The sequence below is a fragment of the Plectropomus leopardus genome, chromosome 5 (genome assembly GCF_026936395.1).
Source record: "Plectropomus leopardus strain MGB_pleo_1.0 chromosome 5, ASM2693639v1, whole genome shotgun sequence".
NCBI classification, from domain to species: domain Eukaryota; kingdom Metazoa; phylum Chordata; class Actinopteri; order Perciformes; family Serranidae; genus Plectropomus; species Plectropomus leopardus.
Genome location: NC_142180.1, coordinates 5,526,569 through 5,550,119, shown reverse-complemented (window position 1 = coordinate 5,550,119; position 23,551 = coordinate 5,526,569). Strand labels below are relative to the sequence as shown.

General features: G+C 39.2%; 1 protein-coding gene and 1 pseudogene across 9 annotated transcripts in view; one reads left to right on the top strand and one right to left on the bottom strand.

The window, feature by feature from the left end:
* Positions 1-23,551, top strand: part of mast2 (microtubule associated serine/threonine kinase 2) — a 235,129-nt gene that overhangs the window by 151,501 nt on the left and 60,077 nt on the right. For all 9 annotated transcript variants that reach the window (XM_088077416.1, XM_088077415.1, XM_088077414.1 and 6 more), the window contains one exon: positions 15,005-15,096. In XM_088077416.1, the coding sequence (XP_087933542.1) occupies positions 15,005-15,096 (92 nt within the window). The remainder of the gene's footprint in view (positions 1-15,004; positions 15,097-23,551) is intronic.
* On the bottom strand, positions 616-10,723 carry LOC148189505 (homeodomain-interacting protein kinase 1-like; annotated as a pseudogene).

Here is a 23,551-nt window from a genome sequence, read left to right as displayed (position 1 = left end):
ACACACACACATACATGGACAGATTTCTTCTTCTCTGTTCCTTGTCACCGCCTCCTGTTGTGTGTATTTGTCTCGGCAGTGTTTTGAAAAGAGAAAGAGGTTGTGAAGTGACTCCTGCATAGCAACAGTTTTTGGATTGGAGTGGATGGAGCTGACAGCTCGTGTGGAGCTGTAATCAGGACAAAATTGATTCATGGCTCACACAGAAAAAGAGTAACCTAAAGGGCTGGGAGAGAATGGAACCATCGTTTTTTAACACCAGATATCACATTCAGTGCAAAAGTATGGTCAGTCAGTTATCATTTCTTTTGCTGTTTTCAGACCTTGTCTGAAGACATGTCAAACATACAGGTTTTTTTCAAATACTTATTTTTAGCTTCTCAGGCCAGATTCCACAGCCTTCCTATTGCAAGAACTTTACATTTTTGCATTTTTATGTCATCATGAAAATACAAATGTAGAATATTTGATGTCTGATAACCAGTGGTGTAATGACACAAAGTAATACTACTTTGTTACAGTACTAAGCAGTTTTATCAGTATCTGTACTTTACTTGAGTTTCTAAATTTGTGTCAACTTTCACATTTATTCCATTACTTTTATAATGTATACTTTTACTCCACTTCTTTACTACAAAATAGGGGAGGAGATAAGTAGGGAAGAAAGAAATGGGAAGGGAAAAAAGGATTTTATTTTTTAAATCCTTTAAGTTGTGAAAAATACCTTATTTTCAAGTGTATTGCACGCACAGCTTTTTAGGTGTTGTATGTTTCGAAGAAATTAAATTTATAATTTTCAAAATTTGGACCGCTTGTATTTTATCAGCATTTACGAGTACTTACTTTCACTTTCAATACTTACGTGCATTTAATGTCTTTAACTACTCTGGATACTTAAGTACAGTCAATATCGTATATTTTAAGACTTTTACTGTAGTAATGTTCAAATTAGTGACTTTAACTTCTAACTTCTGGTACAATTCTCAAATATGGCTTTCAGGTACTTCATCCACTGTTTCTAGGTATTGCTTCTAACCACAGTGATGACTATGCTTACAGCTGCTCCATCCTTCTGGCATCCAGTTTCATTTAAATATGAGAAAGAAAAGGTCTGAATGGGGAAAATTATGTCTTACACACACACAATGTTTATGTGTGTACACACATAAAGGCTAATGTTGTAGTAATGTTTGTCTCCTCATCCTTCTGCGGTAAATAATTGCAATCGCCGCATATAATACAATGTGCCATATAAACACATATAAAACACTTGATATTTTAGGATCAGCACATATAGAAAAAAATGTCCCAGTTGACTCTCTCTGTAGGCGAGTGTCATTGGGAGTTGGAATGTTATACCGGTTTACTTGGTGGTCATCATCCTCGTAAATGAAGTTAATAGCTACTGAATCTTCAGTACTAGAAGGCCCAATTGGCTCTCTCTGTGAGTGAGACCTGTGAGCTGATGGATTAGAATAGTGTAGTCGCAGGTCCTCGAACTTACGGATGACAACCTTAGCCAATGAATCTTCAGCATTGGAAGTCCCAGATGACTCTCTCTGTAGGCGAGTGTCTTTGGGAGTTGCAGTATTATACTGGTATTCTTTTTGGTCCTCTTCTTTGTAAGGGAAGTTAATGGATACTGAATCTTCACTTTTGAAAGCCATGGATGGCTCTCTGTGTATGCGAGCACCATTGGGGATCTGAGGAGCATAGTTTGCTACTCCATCAGTCGAGTCAGTAGAATCATCAAATCCATATGAATCATCTGACTCTTCTTTGGGGCAGACGGTCATCAACTCAAAGGCAGTTTCTACATAAGAGCTGGTGTCCATGTCCCCATCTAGGTACTCCATTGTGATGAAACAATGTTGCAGAGCTTCCCCAGTCGTGATTCTATTAGCAGCATCAACACTGAGCAACTGTTCTAGGAGGTTTACAAATGCTAGCCTGTCTCTTAACTCAATATTGTTCCCTATCACTGACTGGCTTTCTACTGCTTCTGCCAAATTACTGACAGTATCAAAAATCCATGTGCTCTTCAGGGGCTTTCGACCATGGTCTCTAATGCACTCCTCTGGTGTCTTCAATCTCCATCGTGGTTTGGTTGAACCCTTTTCCCTAGTGAAAAACTGCTTGGTGTACTTACCAGCATTCAACAGGTGGTCCCTTGGCTGACCAAGGAGATTGCAAATGGCTTGCATCATGCTGAATGGAGAGCTAATACTAAAGAGGTGGAAGACAAAATACAGGTATGCGAGGACACATCCCAGTCCCCACATGTCAATCGCCTCAGTAATTGGAAGACCCAAGTCAAACCAAAGTCAATGAGTTTCACCCTGAGGGGCTGATCCTGATGGTTGACAAGCATAACATTGTCAGGTTTCAGGTCAGAGTGAATTATACCAGCATCCTTCAGGGCTTCAAATGCTACAAGTAGCTGCTGTGTAATTGGACAGATTTCATTTCATATCAGTAGTGCCCTTCTCTCCTTTACCAAGTCCATGAGACTCCTGTCTAGCATCTCGAAGGCAAAGCAAGACCGGCCTTGATATGTGAAATAGTCTTTGAATTCCACTATGTTGTATTTCTCTGGATCAAGGAAGCTAAGTTCTTGAAGCATTTCCACTTCTCTGTAAATGGCATCTTCTTCACTCTTGTGGTGGATCTTGATGGCCGTTGTCTCAAGAGTTTCGAGGTTGATGCACTTGGCAACTTTCCCAAAACATCCCTCTCCATTAAAGTCCACTATAAGGTAGCGAGCACACTTGCTAGAGAGTATGTCCTGCTTTTCTACCTCAAACGGTTCACACATTGACTCCATTCTACAATCGTTGTAATTTACATAAGCCATTTCTATTGACGAATGTTTCTAAATACTTATCGAAGTGCAGTTGATGTAGCTAAATTCTATGACCCTGTAACTTGTTTGCTATCTGAGTGCACTGGTGTCATAGACGGAGCACTCAAACACCAAGTGCAGTGAAAGTGACACTTAACCGTCCATTGTGCTGGATCTACAAGTTTGCTTTCATTCACTCTGCACTCTGTGTCTCATCTTATCCATTAATGTGATCAGCTCTGACCAGATCTATTGATCAGTTATTTACACCGCGAGTCAAACTGCTGCTGAGGGATAAAAATAACTTACGATGCATTTCACGTCTGCTGCGTTTACAGACCGGCACAAACTTTTGAACTAAGAGATGTGGCATGTTGTCATTATCAGAACAGTGGAAATACATTAGACACTGATTTCTGAAACTGCTTCAATACTGAGACCATTCCAGCCACAGCTACGAAACAGGCTGCAGTGTAATCCTGACGGGCAATTGCGCACCCTCAATTCACCAACTAAACATGCTTTTTTTATTGCCACTGACAGGCTCGCATTGATTTCAAAATAGTCTGTTCGTGTGTGTAACCAAGTCTCACTTTTCCTTTAGGTGCAAGAATAAATAACTATTTTCCATCACGTAGCTTTGTTTCTGCATGCTTTGTTAGTGAATAAACTAGACAAAGACCACTTACTTTGACGGTATTCTTCCTCTAAAATTTGTATCGAAATTTATCTGATATCACTCTATAGTTTTCAGTAGATGAAGATGAAGGTGAAGACAGTTTTAACAGTGGCATCAGTTTACCAGATCAAGTAAAAGAAACTGCTGATAGAAACTAACTGACGTGATACATGACATATTACCACTTAACAATGCAGCTCTACAGAAGTATTCAGCTATGTCTGTGACAGACGATTACATTTAGCTGCATACATCTGAGTTTTTAGCAGTTCTAGCTTTGGAGCATAGGTCTGTTTTCTTCTGGGATTCACTGAACTCAGCTATTGGCTTGATTGTCATGACATTTGTACACACACTCACAGTTCTATGACAATGAATCCTACTGACTTTGGCGATCCTCTGACTGTTCTCTAGGACCACTATGACAGAGACATTTGTGATTTTTAGTAAAGGTGAGACTAAGTGAAAAAAGGCCCTGTAATGTTCTCTTTGACAGTTGTTTTCTCCTTACCACCATGACCATGTTTTGTCACACAGGGAATACAACATCAAACTGCATTAAACCAAAGGGAAACAAACAAGGGGTGAATAGGAACTGTGATGTTATGTAAGTTTTTAATACTTTTAAATCCTAGATACACTGTACCAACATCAAAAAACTAGTGGCGACAAAAGCTGACTGTTGAGTCGCTTCATGTTGCCTGTTGGACGAAAGTTGCACTTGAACCAACCTTAAAGACCAAAGTCAATCGCCAACTAGCACATAGGTTCTGTGCCAGCGTGAGAGGAAATAACTCTTCATATTTTTGAGCAATAACTTATCCTGAACACAAAAACAAAAACTATGCAATATGGAAAAATAGATAGAATAAAATAAAGCAATAGAATTCTTTATTTAAATCACATGGGGTGACAAGACAAAATTAACAGCTTTCAGTATTTTTTTTTTATTATTTTTAGTTTTTGATACACATCATACTGACACATTTCAGCTAGTCTCAAAAAAGTATAAAGGCTCAAAGGTCTCCGGTAGCAAAATGCTGCAGAGAGAAGAGAAGAGAAGAGAAGATAATATTAATCCTTCACTGATGTAAGACTCCGTTTGACATAATGGAATCCCATGCAGCACACTTCACATCCTGTGAATTATTATTTTTTTCATTTAGACAACCACAAAAGAAAACAGTGTTAATTTGCAAAAGAAAAATGACCAACAGTTGCTTCTCTCGTTTGTAATGTTTGTTGCCTTACAGGCGTTGACCCCGCAGCTACTGACACTACCTCACAGCAGAGTAGGAAACAGGTGAATAGAAAGGAAACACACACACCGTCACACACCATGTTGCGGGCCGACACATTGATTTCCTGTGGCGGCTGTAACCCTCAGACCACCATTATTGAGTGGACTGTGGGAAATGAGTTTAGCTGTAGATCTTATCCACATACACTCGGCTGCTATCTGATTTGTGTGTGTGTATGTGTGCGTGTACATGCATGCGTGTGTGTACTGTGTGTGTGTGTGTCAGGTGGTTTAGTTTAACGCCCACACAGCTGTTTGCTCATCGCTAGTTTCCACTATCTCTCCTGTCAGCTCTGTCACATCACTGACTATCTGCCTCTATGGCTGTGTGTCTTATGAGTTTTACAATAACAAAGTTATTACATTCTGAGGTTATATGCAGCTGCTCATATTGCAGGTTAAACATGAGTAAACACCCTTATGCAAACACTTAAACATACCTGCCAGCTCTGGTTTCAGTTGTTTACAGAAGTGCTGAAGAAGTTTTAACTACAATATATGCAGAGTTACTAATTTGGACAACAGGTTTTTGTGTCACATCATAAGATTATATCATTACAAAGCAATTTCACAAAAAAATGATCAACAATGATACAACATATATTAAGAAGATTGATATGTCTCATGTCTGTGTGTCCCCAAAGTCTCTCTCTACCTGCTGACCGCCAGCTTCTTACCATCACCGCTCAAAATGTTCAACGAGGAATAGTACAGCACGCCTAAAGCCACATATCGACGTTTTTACATTTCTGTTTATGCTCGGATTAAACAAAAGAGATACAGCATGTTAATCAGTGAGCTTTAGAGGTGTTTGTTGGTGTATTTTGGACAGAGCCAAGCTAGATACGAGTTTAATATCGATCATCTCATCTTGGAGAGAAGCAAATGAGCATATTTCCCATAATGTTGAACTACTCATTGAGATGGCTGACAGCTCAAAAGTAGTGCTTTGTATTATCACAGTTAAAGAGGAAACTAAAGAAATTTTTGGATTTCCAAACTCACTTGGGTAAAAACTGTGACCAACTGTGACAGAAGTTTTGGTCATAAAAGCAGTTTAACCCAGAGAAAGTAATAAAACTGAGCAGCAGCACTCAGTCACTGTGCTGCTACCTGACAGGCTGCTGCTTTTATGGTGACGAGAGGTACGCAAAAGCCCACTTTAGAAACACACATACACACCCACACTAGCACAGAAATGTTGCCTTTCGTCAGCTCTGCATAATGGAAACATGTTTCCCAGCAGGGATCCAAAAAGCCTGCAGGAGAGGAAACCGGAGTTTTCTCAGAGAGTAAAACTGTGCTGCAGCAGCTGCATTTGTGTATAAAAATCAAAAAACAAGTATACAGTGAGTTATCGTTTGTCAATCTATAGCAACTCAGTAGAGTCGGCTTGCTTCATCCCCTGGAGAATTGTTTTTATTGCACTCACTCCATGTTCTGTCTCCTTTTTGACCATTACCCCTCCCTGTCTCCTGCTTGTCTTTATTATAGACACTCACTGCAACTTTCTAAGCTTCATTGCTTCCTTTTTTTGCCCTCACATATTTGACAGGTGCATTAGATACCCTTGACCAGTTCGGATGTAAATCCATACTCATGTGCATAGCTCATTAGTTGGTGAACAGCAGTAAAGTGAGTGACAGTCGCTGTAAATGAACCTGCAAAAACTGAACGCTGCTTCAGTCTCAGTGGGACTGACTGTGTGCTGCAGGCTCAAAGTGTGGTCTTAATGTCCTCCCCTGTTAAAGGTTGTTCTTTTGTGTCGTCCCTCTTCACGACTTCCTTTCTTATCAGTGACCTATTGTTCTCTCTCAGTACAGTATGTCCTCTTGCAGATATGTATCACTTCAGCCTGACCTTTTCTCCAATGTCAGCTTAGAATTTCTAATTATCTAACAAGATAAACAAAAAAAAGATGGCCAGATTTTTGTGAAATTTGGGTAATGCGTTCTGTAACAATTCCCATAGGTTTTTAGTAATTTGATGCATAATATGAGAATTATAATTTGGTACCTAAAACAGGGAAACAAAGGCATTCAGTATGTTTACATTACGTGAGAAAAAGTCAAATTATTGTGTTAGTGTGACTAAAACTGGGCTTTTAAAAAATACGTAAACATGCTAACATCAGTCAAGAACAAAAGCTAAAATACTTTTCATAGTCATCTGAAAGTAGCACAAGAAAAGTGATGTCCCTCCAGGTTTCCAAGGGTTAAAGAAATATTTATTTAAATGAATCTGTCAGTTTTTTTTATATTTCAGCAGTTCCTACAAGGACATTTCTTTGAATAAAGAAACTCAACGCAGCTAGCAAAGCTTTCAGAGTTCAGACAAAGGGCAAATTGCTATAATACTTGACGGAATATTGAGAAAAATGTAAATAGGGTTGAGTGTGTGTGTGTGTGCATGATTGTGTGTGTGTGTGTGTGAAGACATTCCCATAACACACATCACTGAGTATCCAACATGACACCTCATCTCTCATACAGGTGTGTGTATGTGTGTGTGTATGTAAACCACATGCTATGCTTAAACTGCTGATACTGCACATCTCAACAGATGGCAGGACACACACACACACACACACACACACACACACACACACACACACACACACACACAGCATGCCATTTCTACATTACTTGCAGTAATTATATGTCAGGTGGGCATATGAATAATACACAAGCCTGCCATAGACCACACCTCATGTTCCCCATGTAAACATAAATTTGTAAACGAGTATTCACACACACACACACACACACACACACACACACACACACACACACACGACATAATCCATTTGCTTGCCCCTAACCTTTACCTAAACAAATTGTAATCTGGCTTGATTTCTTTTAAAAATCAAATGTTTTTTTTTTTGTTTGTTTTTTTTCAAATGTTCTTAATTTAAACTGGAATCCTCTGCCCTTTGAAGAAGTGAGAAGCAGACTGAATGTCCTCACTTTTCAAAAAAAAATATCTGAACTGAAGGCCTAAAAGTCATACTGGTACCCATAACCATGGAAACAAATAAGCGCAGACACAGCAAAGATGAAAATCTCCAAAATCATCGACATCAAGCTGATCATTTGACTGTAGCAAGTTTTCAGCCCTAATCGCTTCATGTGTCCTGTGATCATCTCAGCATGTTCGGCCTGTCAGAAACACTTCACTACACAACTGCATAATTACAGCTAGCAGATGTGATGGGCCAATTAACACCACACACACAGGCTGTTAGTGTGCCGACACCTGCCGGCACACTAACAGCCTGTCAGAACTGTTCGTCCATTTCTAAGATATTTTCTTCAATTTTGAAAAAAAGTAAGTCTTGAAGGAATGAGTTCATCCCATGTCCTTAGTAGTTTGAACACTGGTTTGAGTTCTTTTAGGTTAACAAACACAGACAGGGACAAGGTTTTCCAACATGGTCTCAACAAAGCGTTTACCCTACACTGTAATAAATTTTCCTGTAAAAAAACTGTAAAGAACTGGCAGCTCAGTTGCCATTATGTTACTGTAAAATTAACATCTATTTACTGTCACTGAAATTTACAGTTTTGTACCGTAAATAAAAAAAATATTGTGAACTGTAAAAAAACAGTAAAGAACTGGCAGCTGAGTTGCCATTATGTTGCTGTAAAATGTACATATTTACTCAATTTACAGTTTTGTCCTGTAAATTAAAAATACAGTGTAAACTGATATTTACTGTAAAATTACTTTCACTGTATTTTACAATTAAATGACTAGTTAGTTTGTATTATTTATACATTTCAATAATCTATTAAAAATATGATTTCACACAGTTAAAAAGACAATTTTGTTAAGAAAAACATGTTACAAGACTGTCACTGATTTAGGTATCACAAAATCTCGGTTTGAACCTGGCCACAAGCATGGAAGGCAAACAGTAATAAAATTTACCTTTTGATTTTTCAATCCTGTGAATAAAATGTAAGAGAAAAAGCAGCTTCTTATTGCACTTTACTTTTATTTGAATGTTAACATGATATGTAAAAAACCTCACATGCAGAACAGTTGCATGTTAAATGAATAATTAGTAAATTGCACTTTACTTTTATTTGTATGTAGATGTAAACAGTGAAGCACAGTTGTAAAACTGTAAAGAAAGAAAGAAAAAAAAGGCTAGTTTTGCCAGTTAACCTGATTGTTTCTTATTTTAGTGTTTGATATCTGGAAATTTAACTGATTAATTGTGTCATGTGATGAATATGGGAGTATGCTTCTTACTATGATCACTGGGCAGTGGTGAAAACATCTACTGCATCTGCAATATCAGAGAAATGTCAGAAAATTAATACAAATACAAATGAATAGGCAATTACAGTACACAATACAAGATGGAAAAACATTTATTCGCACGGGATAAGGGAAGTCTGTATTTTACTCGAATTTACTAACATTGGGCCATGATGTCAGAGCCGTTCACGTCGTAACATCCGCCGCTGTTCGCTGTATGTGTGTGTGTGTAGGGAGTGGGGTGGGGGGGTGGTCGTCATGGCAACTGTACAATGTCAAGTTACAACGTGACTTTGAACAGTGTACAGTAAGTTGTCGGGATAACGGGCCGTCAGGCATTTGTATTGAGCCTGTTGAAAGAGAAAAATGTTCATGGGTAGCACGAAATGGAGGCTATTATGCTGGAATTGTGGAAATCATATGTGGGTCATATTGTAACTTAAGGCTGTCGCTGCAGCTGCCCGTTCGTCACTATATTGACGAGTGAGAAGAGAACGAGTGGTTGCTTTTCCACTGTTTTGTTTATTGTTTACAATGGGGCTGGCGAAAAATTAATCCATAAAGCGGTGGATAATGTTATATGACGTAAACGGTGTTACAACGTGTATTGTGTAGCCTTAACTGTCATAAAGATTGCGGAGAGCGTTTCTGTCATACGGTGTTTCAACTGGATGTTGAATTAGCCTAACATTAGATGGTAAAATGTTTACACAAACTATCATAAAGTTTCATTAATTCACTGACAAAATGCAAGTGTCAACAAACGTTAACTTTGTAGAGATTAAAATGTGTTCCTTATGTTGTTTGACTATCGTTTCTTAAAAATTTAGCTACAGTAGCTGCTAACCAAAATCATTCTAGCATGTGCATATGCTGTAAGTTAGGCTGATCATCATCAGTGCTAACAAAACTAATAAAATCAAATCCAACAATAATATAATATGTAATATAAAACAATCAAATACAGTTTCTACTCACCAAATAATTAGTAAGATGGAGATGGATCAGGAATGGCAGGTAACAAGCTTCACATGTGCAGCTCAGGCAATTTTTTCCCAGAATGCCAAAAATATTGCATGATACTGTTATCTAAGACACTTTAACGGTAAAGTGCTGTATAATAGGAATACATTAGAGTTCAGTTAAAAAAACAGTAAATGAGCTGTAATTTCACAGGTTTTCTGTAATATTAACAGTAAAACACTGTTTATTGAAAAAACACCTTAATACTGTTGAAATTCTGCCGTAAATTTACAGAAATTATTTACAGTGTAATGCTGTGTTTTTGCTCTCTGACTGGGTACACAGATAAGACCTGGGGCGTTGTCGGTTGAATTTTGACATTTTCTAAGAATTTCCCCTCATAGTTAAGACTAGATCGTTGTTAAGATAAATGTTATTTACAAAGCATTTCAGCCCTTAAGAGAACTCCTAAGGTGAAAAACTGTCAGGAGTAGGAAGTAGGACTTTTTAGAAGCTTGCAATCTCATATTGGGATGCAGTTCATTTTATTTCCAGTGTGTGTCCACTCGCAGGCTCACAACAAGGCGTGTCTGTGACAACCAATCACATCTGTTAAAGGAACACGTAACACCTAACAACGGGGTCAACCACACCTCCTTACTGAGATAAAAGTTTCTGTCCCTTCCTTGCTCAGAGTTGCTCTGAGAATTTTCCTAAATCACTCCTAAGCTATGACTCCTTGAAATTTTTAGGCTGTTAGGAGCTCTTTGAGAGTACTCTCAGAATATTTGTGAATATGGCCCCTGGTCTCTTGAAGCTTGGCAACCAATCAAAATGAAAAATAACAACCTATGACTGACATTTGGAAAACTTAAATGCATGTTCTACAATAATTTAATAAACATGTATATTAAGCAGGATCATGGTAAACATACCTTGTTACCATAAAAGAAGTTCAGAACAGTTTCCAGTTGAGAACTGGCTCCAAATTTTGAGATCCCTCAGAATGGTATGCATCTCAGCTTATCAATTACTTTTATTGATGCCAGTGCGTTTTTCTGACAGTTGCGCAGTGCAAAAAAAGACGTCAAAATTGTGCTGTACACCTGCAACAAAAAGGTCATCATCTTCTTCAGTACTTACCAGCAAAAGTGAACGCAAACCCCAGAAATCACTCTAATTTTGGAACTTTGTCTGCTTTGTCTATTTTGCCTTGCTATATGCATGATTTTTTTCTGCGCTGTGTCCGTGATTTTAATAGCTTCCTCTTGGATACTGCTGATCCCTGGTTGCTACCTTTTTGTAAAGTCCCCACATCACTTGCTAGTTGTTATTTGCTGGGGGCCACAGACCCAGAAATGTCCTGGACAAACAACACATAAGTAATCCCAAACTCCAGTTCTTCCGTTAAAATACAAATAAGGTGGACCTGTGTCTGCACCACTACCAGGTGACACTATGTGACTTCCTGTTTGTGCACTAATCTACTCAAAGCATCTCACACACTGGCCATAAACATATTGTCAGGGAACAAAACAGCCATCAAAGATCAAAACATGCTTTACAGGAGCAAGTTTACGAAGCTGAGCTCAACAACTTCTGATAACAAACAAGTAGACCACAGAGACGAACCCTCCCAGTGACATCACCAATTACCTTGTTAAAAGGTGGCTGCGCCCTGCTGGTGAAATTGTGAAAATACAATCTAGCTGTCTAGCCAATCCAGGGAGATATGATGTTTGACTGGAGAGGTACATCTTACCTCAGTTAAAAATCGAACAAACCACAGGCATATTGTTCAGTGTTTCATATCCACTTAAAGTCTGAGTGTTGTAATGGGAGACTGTGCCATCAGCGGGCAGTAGTGATTTCCATTAGTGTGTAAGAATGTCATCATTATATGTGATGAATAGGGCAGGACCCAGAATAGATCTCTTGAGTTCATCATGTAGTAAGTTATTAGCCCAATTCTACTGAACATGTATGGTTCCACTGACAATAACAATAGCATCTGTGAACTTCCATCATACTTAGCTTTGTGTTTTTGGATTTGGCAGCTTCTGAATGTGTTACTTTAAAAAGACATCATCCCAGTGATGCTGGAGGCCTCATCACAGACTCCTCTTCCATCTGTCATTTCCTCCAAGTGTAACAAGCCTCGCCTCGAATCATTACAGACAAACTCCACTCTGAGCTTCAGAGAAAACAAAGAAGTGATAGAATCCTGTGAGCTCGACCTGTGGTTCTGTCGGAGCTGTTTGGTGTGAAGACTGCTGCTTCATTTCCTCCTCTTCCTTCTGTCTGGGGACGCGTGTCACAGCTTTAAAGCAGATTGCATCTTTTCTCGGCAAGCATCTTTTGTGCAGTCGTGTGAGCACAGTTCACACCCACATATGCATATACGCAACAAACACACAGTCGTCTAAGCCCAGAGGGATGCTGAAGTCGAATCATTTCACTGCAGGATCAACCTCATAATGACTGCTGAGCCATTAGTGATGGAGCCTGGGTCGACATTTTCCAATTTAGCACTGCAGCAGAACAAAAGGGGAGTGGTGTTTTCAAAAAGTATATTACAATAAACAAAAACCCATGTCTAGTTTAAACATGTAATCACTTTTATTTTTTCAGCTGAAATGAAATTACTTATCATGATACAAAAACCAGCAAAAACCTCAGACAAAAGATTACATCAATAAGTTTATGGGTGCATAAAAACAACAAAGGAAAAGAAAGAAGTTCAAATAAAACGATTAAAAAAATTCTGCAATTATGTTGTTACCATGGTACTGTCTGTAAACATTTAAGCCCTGCATCAGAGCGCTGAGAGTATTATCTGTGAATATTGTGTTTTTTTAAAATATCTTTGTTTAAGGGGGGCTTTGGAGTTGCTGCATTTTTTGCCTTTTTAAGGTCTGTGACAAATTCCAGTAATTGTCCAGTCAGGGCTTCTGTCTGCTCTGTATTATTATTGTTACTTCACAAATAGGCTACGAAATATTTAGCATATATACAGAACTGTAGTCAACCAAAGAACTCTTGTTCCACTAACTTCTACCCACTCTTTAATACGACTGAGTAGAATTATAAAAATTACGATATTGTTACAAATACTAGTACCCTTAAAATGATACCAATACCAATAGAGATCCTATTTTGATACCCATAATGTGAATGAGGTGGCTAACATTTTGATGACATTTTAGCATGCTGACCTGCAAACTCCATCAAACACACTGCGCTCGACTTCACCACCACAAACTGCATGGGTTGTAGCTGCTGCAGTTGTGAGTCCACCTGGCCGCACTCACATAGTGACAGGGCTAACTGTAAGCATCACACAACTAATGTCACCTGACAATTATTGACAGGTTGTTTGGGTGTCAGTGAGTTTGTTTGGACAGTGTAACGGCTTGGTGTTGGATGTTAGACTGCTGCTGTGTTAGCTTGGGCTAAATGAGCAGAGCTGAACTGTTTGCATTAGTTAGCAACTTCAGAGACGGCAGCAACAGAAAGTATTCTAATCTGGCAGGGAGTCAGAACGGTCCACCCAGCAGATTAAATATTGGTAACGTCTGATTAGGAATGTGTCAGTACTACTTGGTACTGGGTTATTCAGTCGATACCTTCAAAGTATCAAGTACTGATACCTTCCTTCTGAATCAACCGATTGGTCAACTGCAACAAAAAAACAGCTCTTAATCTCTAGATTAACTAAATTGGTCACAGGTTATTGAGTGCACAGTACCTGATAGCATTGTGTGTCTACCATGCAGCGTTTTTCCTTGTAGCCAGTATAATCTTTTAATTCTTTGCTGTGTGACTTTTTTACACTAGACTACAAATGTCAGCAGTGTGGTGAGGCACTGAGCATCGATGCTGTACTTAACGCTGAATGTTTGAAATTATTTCTGGTTGCAGAGAGTTGAAAAATGTTTTGGCAAGATGCTACACTGTCACTTTTCATCAAAATCACCACAAAGACCAGCAATCATGTCTTACATGTACAAATACTAAACAATAATTGGGAGAAATAAATACTTCTGGCCACAGACAGTCCAGTCCATCCTCTCTCCCAACATGCTTCAATCTTCCTTCCATCCAGAGCAAGGGCCATAGCAAGTACTCTACTTTGTACTCTACTCTAACTTTTTACTTCAATATATCATAGTACCAGACACAACCAAACAATTTAGCTGAAAGAGCGCTTTGCAACCAAAGAGAACTTGGTCGGACAAGAGCAAATTGACTAACCACTCAAACAGCTGACCAGAAGGTGTCAGCCCTATATATTGGACTTGTACCACAACATTTATATTAAACAAAAGCAGACAAAACAAAAGTCTTGACTTTGTCAAGGTGAACTAAAATAAGTGGTTGTGACTGCTGGCTGTGCTGCATGATTGCAGCTGTGATTTCGACTATCTGATGTCTCTGTGTGTCCTCAATGTCCTCTGGTGTGAAGGACAGCTCTCGCCTCAGTGAAACTGTAACATCTGTGAGTTCAGCAGCAGTGTATTTATGAAAGCTACATACACACATGCTATCTGATGATCAGATGTGTGTCTGACAGCCAGAGTGGACACCTGCTGTTACTAACATAGGGCCACAGGGTGTGTTTGGTCATTTTTGGAAATACTACAAATGACTGACTTTTACATTCAGGAGGGTGTGTGAGGTGAAAGTGTGTTTTCCTAATGTGTGTGTGTCTGACAAGTGACAGCAGCTGTTTACTTTAAGGCTCACAGTGGAGAAATGTCTAAAGAAGGCTTGGTGACATTCAGAGGAGCCAGCTAAACAAAATCACTGATTGGCAATCTGTGTGTGGTTCATTGCAAAGCTTCTTGGAATTCTGCCTGTTTCAGATTTAATGCTGATAATACAGTTGTCTCTCATAAGTTAAAATTGGAACTTTGATGAAATCATCGAACTGAGTTTGTTTTTTGTCTCCCAGCTGTCGGACAAGCAACAGGAAGAGCCTGATTGTGACATCCAGCACATCTCCCACCCTGCCAAGACCACACTCGCCTCTGCACGGACACACAGGTAACACACACACACACACACACAACACACATTTCCTCTGACATTTTAAGCAATAGATTTCTTTCTTATTCTGCGCAGCCCTGGCTGAAGGCAATATGCTTTTGGGTTATCTTTCATCTCTCTCATTCTTGTTAATGGATGGCAAATGGACTTGTTAGTCTTTTTTTTTTTAAGATTATTTGTTGTGGCTTTTATTACCTGTAATTGACTGGAAAGTGTGAGTGTGAAAGAGGGAGAGAGAGAGAGGGGGAGACATGCAGCAAAGGGGTGAGGCCGGATTCGAACCCACGGCCGCTGCGGCAAGGATACAGCCTCTATACATGGGGCGCCACTCTATCCACTATCCACTGAACCACCAGGCGCCCCCTGATAGTCATTTTTGACCACTCAAAGAGCTTTCGCTCATTCGGACACACATTCATACGCTGGTGGTTGAGGCTGCTGTACAAGGTTTCACCTGCTACTCAGTATTTTTATACAATCACACAGACTCACACACTGATGGAACAGCCATTAGGAGCATTTAAAGTTCAGTATCTTACACAAGGATTCTTCAACATGTTGACTTAAAGGAACCAGGGATCAAACCGCTGACCTTCTTATTAGATGACACGCTGTACCTCTAAGCCACAGCCGCCTTCTTGTAAAGGTGATATCTCAAGAACAAGTCGAGGGAATTTCTGCAAAATTTTACAAACTTACTTGAACTTATTACATTTTGTTAGGCAAAGTCAAGGTCACTATGACTTTGTGTCCGTCTCATTCTACTGAGCTCGATAACTCAAGAACACCTGGTAAGAATTTCTTTAAAACTGGCACAAATGTCCACTTGGACTCAACAATGAACTGATAGGAATTCAAAGTCAAAGGTCAAAGTCACTCCACAAACCAGGCAACTTGACCGGTTCATACAATAATATTAGAAAATCAATTCTAGCTTAAATGCATAAACATTACCTTTGTACTAGCAGCATTCTTATCAGCAGTTTGGAAATTAAAGGAATGCAACTTTGAATGTGACTGAAGATAAAAATGGTTTAACTAACAGACTGTCCTGACACTGTCAGGGGAGGGAGAGACTGTGTGTGAGGTGAGGGAGAGACTGTACGCTTCACGGCTTCACTCTCAGGTGGGGAGAAATGGAATCCTGACAGTTTCAGCGCGTCAGGTGAGAGAGAGACACCATGCACCACGGAGCATCAGTGGTAGATGAGTGAGACCGCAGTGTGCCTGACAGCTTTGTGACACTTTATAGTTTGTAAAGTTAAAAACCTCTGCCAGTTACGCAGTACGCTAATCTGTGTCCAGTGTTCTAAATTAGTCATTGACATTTTGTGGTATGTCCGAAAAGATAAGTGTCCTCATTGAGGACATTGAAACTTTGAAGGGCTGATGTGTTTGTGTTCTGGTGCTGGACACACTGATACAGAAATGGCTCGACTCAATCAATAAATCCATTAACCATTGTGTAAAATGATCATTCCTGTCACTGTGTGTGACAGGCGCAGCAGTAGGATCACAAACACTGAAATGGCATTTGTCCTCTGCAAAAAAAAAAAAAAAAGAATATCCAAATGCCTAAAATGAAAACTGAATATCTACCCAATATAAGAATACTCGAATAGCCGAATAGTTGGGTCCAGCCCTACAGGTGTAGCAGCACTAGACTAAAGAATGTTTGATCCTCTGGAGAGAATGAATATCCACATTGTTTATAGCAGTCTGCAGTTGTCAGGATGTCTCGCTTTGGACAGAGCATTGGAAAGAGCACTGGACAGACAGACATCACCATCTTACTAACAGTAACAACAAAACAAACCCTTAAGTTGAAAGTGTAGTATCACTTGTTCTGTTCTGTAGTATCTCCAGTTGACACACACTGTTTCCCTGTAAATGTAGAACATCGTGAAACCATCAACATCTGTTCTTGTTGAGTTGATTGATAGGGGCATGTGGGGTTTAAACAGATCATATAAATTCAGCTCGGTACAAATTGATACTTAAAATCTGATTGATATATTTGCAAAGCCTGGCTGATTTATATCATATCACAGATAGATCTGGGAGCCCTGACACGTTTGTTTTTCAACTGTAAAATGTCTCGTTCTGTAGATATTGTGGGCAGAATTCTTTTAACAGAGTTTGTAAAATGTCCTTGAAGTGCTTGAATTTTAAGGAAAAAATACCTAGGGAAAAATCCTTTATAAAAAAAGTGCTTAAAAAGTCCTTCTCATTTATACAAACCTCATACAGCTGTCTATTTTGACCAACATTGTGATCAAGTCATGATAATTAAAATAATCAGAAATCCTTTTTCAAAATTGTATTATTATTTCAGGGACATTCAAGTTCTTTTTAAAGTGTTGTGTCCTGCCTGACATCTTAGTTGATTTTTAGTTTAATTCACTCTTTAAAAAAAACCCAGTAGGTTTATTTTGGCTTGGCTTGATATAATATGACTTAAAGTTAAAGGCTGGCTTTTCACTTTATTTTCTCTCTTCAGCGGAGTGCCGCTGTATAGCTTTGCAGAAAACTGAAATCAGAACTTAAATTCCAGCTGGCAACATTTCTTGGCGCCACAGATGGTTGTAATTTGAAGATGATTTCTTTTTTTTGATAATGTGTACTTGGTAAGTAACAACTTACTTGACAATACTGTGAGAGTTGCCATGGTTACATTGCCGCTTTTGTTCTGAATTTTTCTCTGGATTGAAATTCATCAAAGCTCAAGAAAAAGTTGCAGTATAGTGGGCTAATATAGACACCAAACCACTCATGCTGTTCCAATTTTGTTAAGGATTTTTTTTTTCGCAGTTTTGCCTGAACACAGTTTAATATGTGACCCCCTCTCTGAAAAGAAAGACATTAATCACATAATTTTCGTTGCTTTGTGCTAAGTTCTTGAAAAGGAATAACAGCACTTTAAAAAGAGCTTGAATGTCCCTGAATTTTTTTTGAAGATCCGTAGCTAAAATCCTTACTGATGTAAGCAAATGTTGGATTTTAAGTACTGCTTCCCTGTTGGCCAAGTGAATAGAAAGTGATGGTCACTTGTCTAACGACAATTTTTTTCTTTTGCAGCCCTCAAATGTGAGGATTTGTTGCTTTGTTCTTTTTTTTAATCTTTGTAATCTGTATATCTTTTAAACTGTTTTTCTACTATTTTAAAGAATCACCTTGAGAGCTATTCTGCATTTTAATTAGAATTTTTCAGTGTTTTAAATTTTGCAGATAATTTAAAAAAGAAAAGAAAAAAGAAAATCAACAGATTGCGTGAAAAAAGCTGCCAACCTTTTAAATGCTTCAGAGGAAAAGCAGCAGCCATGGGCCCTCTCACCCGCAACACACACACATATTATTGGAAAAGTGTGTCTGCACATATTTGGGTGTGTGTGTGTGTGTGTGTGTGTGTGTGTGTGTGTGTGTGTGTGTGTGTGTGGTGACAGATGAAATGCGCGCTGACAGGATTTTTGTTGAACACGCTTGACAGCATGTAAGACAAGCACACAAAACCCCCAAATCCACCACCAGCAACCCACTCACCCCCTCCACCCTTCAAATGTAAAGAGAGAGAGAGAGAGATGGAGAAGAGATGAACAATAATAGTGATTGATGGTGACTAAAGGGGAGTGAGCGACAGAGCTGAAATATAGATTGGAGGCAGTGAATAAAAATGGATTGGTGACAGTGGCTGAATGGGAGGAGAGAAAGACAGCAGGATGAATATGAAAATGGAAAGATGGTAAAATATCGACAGTTATATCTGACACGGAGAGAGAGAGAGATCCTCATTAACAGTGCGTGTTTGTGCTCCACTGACAGACAGTCGCACATGTCTCATTTCCTGTTCAGGAAATAATGGAAGTCACCAACCTGTCAAAGCGCGCTCGCACGCACACACACACACACACACACACACACACACACACACACACTAATGCACATTGAATAAATGAGTAGTTTTATTTAAATTGGTTTCTCTCAAGCAATTTCTCACCTCTTAAAATAAAATACACAAAAAATACAAAATACAAAATACACACGAGATAGACACCGATGTTAAATTGTCTAACTTTACAGCAGAAATAAACATGTTTACAGCCTGGTACAAAAAACACTTTTGGTCTCCGTAACTAATTTCAACATTCATGTCAACTGTACAGGGGATTCATTTTTTTTTATTTTTATAACTAACCTGTTTACATTTTGTTAAGGCCCAAAATTATGCATATCTAATGGAAGTGCGGTTTGAGTGGCAGGCTGTCTGCAATGCATGAGTCAGATCCACCCCTCACTCCTCCACAGCTCCACCCTCTCATCCAAATATGGCTACAGCTGAAATACTGAAGTCAAGACTTCAAAAGGAGTCAACAAATCAATGGGTGATCACGATAGTTACATCTGTTATTTATACAGGTCATGTTTGAGACTACACATGGTATTAAATTTTGATATCCTGTTAATGTAAGTCTTCTCCAGGTTTTAGGTGATCTCCATAGTGGGGACATAACGCCAAAACAGACATTCGACCAATCTTGAGCAGTCCCATTGAGCACAAGTGCACAGATTGGCTGACATAGCTGTCATTCATGGCAAAAAATCCCCTTTTTGTAGAACTGAATAAAAATAAAAATGCTCACTTGAACAGAGTGATGAGAGTGACCTTCGGTGACAGAAACTATCTTTGGGGAGAACTTATTTGGTGTGTACTTTGAGTTTTTAGTTTGGCCTATGTCCCATTCACTAACATGGAGGCGTGGGCTTTGTGACCTATACTGCAGCCAGACACCAGGGGGGGATTGAGACTGAAAAGTAACACTTTTGGGGTGCTGTCATGTGGTCCATCTTCATGTACAGCCTATGTGCCAGACTGTTCCAGCTGTTTAATTATTTACCTTTACCCACCTTGTCATCATATTCACATTACTGATGATTATTTATCAAAAATCAAAAATATTTTGTCGCAAAATCAATATTGGGGTATTTGGTCAAAAATATTGTTATATTGGATTTTCACAATTATGGCCCAGTTCTAAATCCAATGAGACACGAAATTTTAACATTACTTAGGCAACATTAGTGCTTCCTGAGTGAACATTTGATGTGCTTTTGTCATTATTTTTGACATTTGCCAGACTTATTATGAAATAGCTCAATCAATAATGAATGCAGTCACCAGTCGGGCAGAGACAGAAAAAGAAAGAGTTAGGTGGACCGTGCTGTGGGGTGTTTGCCGCTGATTTCGGGGTCACAGTGCAGCATCCAAAAGACTCCATCTGTCCTTCGCTCCATCCTTCCTGTTCTTTCTCTATTTTTTCTCCTTCCTGCCACTTGACTGCTGTGGCTGCTGTGTTGCCATGGAAACACTGCCTACCAATCTCGCTGTCCGCCTCGCAGTCCTGTCTTTTTGTGTCCCCGGACCCCGCAGAGGAAATAAACACCGCTAATTAAATATCACTAATAAACGTTGCTGTTTTTCATTTTCTCTCCCTTTGCTTCAGTAACAGTGAAACGCTGCTTTCAGCTTTTTTCTGTTTAGCACCAAGTATTTGAATTAAAGCCTAAATGCGGTTTCAGCCTTACGCTAAGTTTGATATTACCTCTGCAGAAACAGAAACCTTTATCTAGGCTAAGCCCGGGCTGTGGTATCTTACTGTTGGCTGCTACTTTGCTAATTAATATGCACCACTGGAGGCCATTAAACCTTTCCCCTCCTCCCCACAGACCGTCTTCATACAAAGATGATTGCTTTTTTTACTTCTTTATCTCTCAATCTCTCACGCCAGCCCTAATCATGAATTTCATCATGGTTTCAATCATGCAGCCATTTACTGCTAATCAAAAGGAGATTCCTCAAAGTCTAATATCCTGAGGGGCTGATGAGGACCAATCCTCTCCAAAAAATGACTTTTATTAAATGTTAAAAGTCAGCATAAATCCAGCGTTTCCTCTCCTCCTACCTGCTTTTCCCCACTTGTCATCTCCATAACTTTCATTTTCTATCTTTCTGTCTCATTCTCTGCTTTTCAACATCTCCATCTTCTCCTGTTCTTTCTCTCCACCCACCCTGAACTTTCCTCTCCCCTCCTGGCTGTTATTTGGTAAAGGCCAGCCGATGATTGGCAGCTGCGTGTGCTCTGACTTCCGATTAATTCTGCCAAAGAATCCACCGCTCCTCTTTGTAATTGTAATGAAGGACAGAAAGAAAGACAGCGGGGAATTCAAGCTATTCTCTTATTCTTGTCACACACTCCTGAGTTTTTTCCTTTCCTTTCCGCCCCCTCCCCAATTATAGCTGTATTTTGTTATCCCAACCACACTCTCCCTGGAGAGACAGAGACTGAAGAGGCACAAAGCAGATAATACATTTGCATGTTTCTCAAACGGCGCTATATTTCTTGGTCTTTGCTAAAGTAGGTCACTGTCACTGCAGTTTGCAGCACGAAAAAACATCTAAAAATGTGACAGCAAAGCAGCTTCTATACCTGTAGTGATGAGACCGCCTACCAGGTGCTCTCAGCTCTCATTTACATATCACTTTAGATTCAAAATATGATCCACATACTGATTTCTTTTCCTGACAACTAGTGGAAAGCTTTATTCAAATAGATTTTAAAAGAGATGTGATTTTTTTGTGTAACCAATCAGAGTATGTCAACATGCTGAAAGTCACTCTGGACCCCTGTGGACATCACATGGCTGTTCTCTGTGCTACAAATGAGGCATGGTGGTGTTTCTAGTCTCAGTTTAGAGCCCTCTGTGCAGGATCTGTGCAACAGATGTGAGCCATGACAGGTTGTAGGTCAGTGGGACAAAAATGACACCTGAGCATCCTGCAAAAGAACAGATGGGTAACAACTAAACAGCCTGTCATCTCACAACAGATTGCTCCTCAGTCTTGGGCTGAAGCAAGAAATGTGTGACCCATTACCATTAGTTTATTTGCTTCTCACTAACATAACATGTCAACAGGAGATAGAAATTTGCTCTGTACCTGTAGAGTCCCGCAGTGATGAGTCCAAAAACCTGGAAATTAGTTAGCATTTCAGCACACTTGGTTCCCTCATCTCAAATTCAATACGTTTTTTGAATGTTTTTTTTTTTTGTTAGTAGCCTGAAATAAGGTCTATGGTTAACACAAGCTGAAAAGACTTTTACATTTTGTTCAACGGCATAAAATACATCATTAAATACCTACTACTGTGAACGCTGAAGCTTTTATGTGTCTTAATAAAGGCGGTTGCTAACAAGTGGCTAAATGAGACTACAGAAGGTCATCACACCGAGCTGTGTCAGAACATGACTTTACAGCCTTGTTTTTGTAGTGAAAGGCGGGCAAAGTTTTATAGTTCACAAAACACTGCCAGAGTTTCTGGGGGAAAGGCTTTTCACTTATATCCCAAACAGTTGAAGCAAATGGTGACCGGGATTCAAATGTAAAACATAATAAAACCACAAAATGTTTCCGTACTGCTTGTCCAAAGTAATCCAGCTGTCCTGGCTCTGTTGAACTGGCTTTGTGGTACAGCCCTCTGGTACCGGTATATTGATGCTACGGAAAATAATCCCAATGCTATGCATTAAAAAAAATCAATATTTTTGACAACACAAGTGTAAAATGAGCACCAAAGATCCTGAAGCCTAAGTGTAATGGCATATTACTATCAGTAATCTTGAGCAGAATATCTTTACTCGCACTCGCACAAATGAGATCCGTGCTCACAGAATCAAGCTGTGCAATGTGTGGTTGCATGTCATAATGTGGCATTTTTTGTCAATTCAGTTCCAATCAAAAGAGGTTTAACAAGCATAAAAAAATATTTATCAAAATATTTGAACAGTCCACAATCACAGCAGTATATTAATAATTTAAAAACATGCTATGCTACAAAAGTTGTTTTTTTTAATCCACATATTCATTATTACCAAGTGTAAATACAATCTTGATCTAATGTAACAAACTTTCACTTTTATTGTATTGCTTTACGTGATTTGTCCCTGTCATGTTGCCATAGACGGCAGACGCTGTTGCACAGGTGCTATCCAAGCCCCCAGGAAGTGCACCATGCATTGATGCAAAATTTATATAGTGGCCGAAAGTGGAATTACACCGTTTGAGTTGGACACGTGATGCACACGGGCCCAGAAAGACTTTTTCCCATTTGCTAACATGGTGAAAGAGACATCTGTAAATCAGTAAATAATTTTTTGTGAGCATCAAAACCCCTGCGAAACATCTTCTATCCCTGTCTGGATGTTAACCATCCAGTTCAGTAACATTTGGAAAGTCTAAAAGAGCTGCAAGATTAAGTTTTTTAGACCCAAAAGTTCTGTATAGTATCTCTGGATATGACACTGACAGCCGACAGTGAAAGGTCAATTATTTATGGTTACTTAGGCGACTGGGTCCGTCCACTTACTGTCAGAAAGAAAAAACACTCGTGAGCGAGCCAGT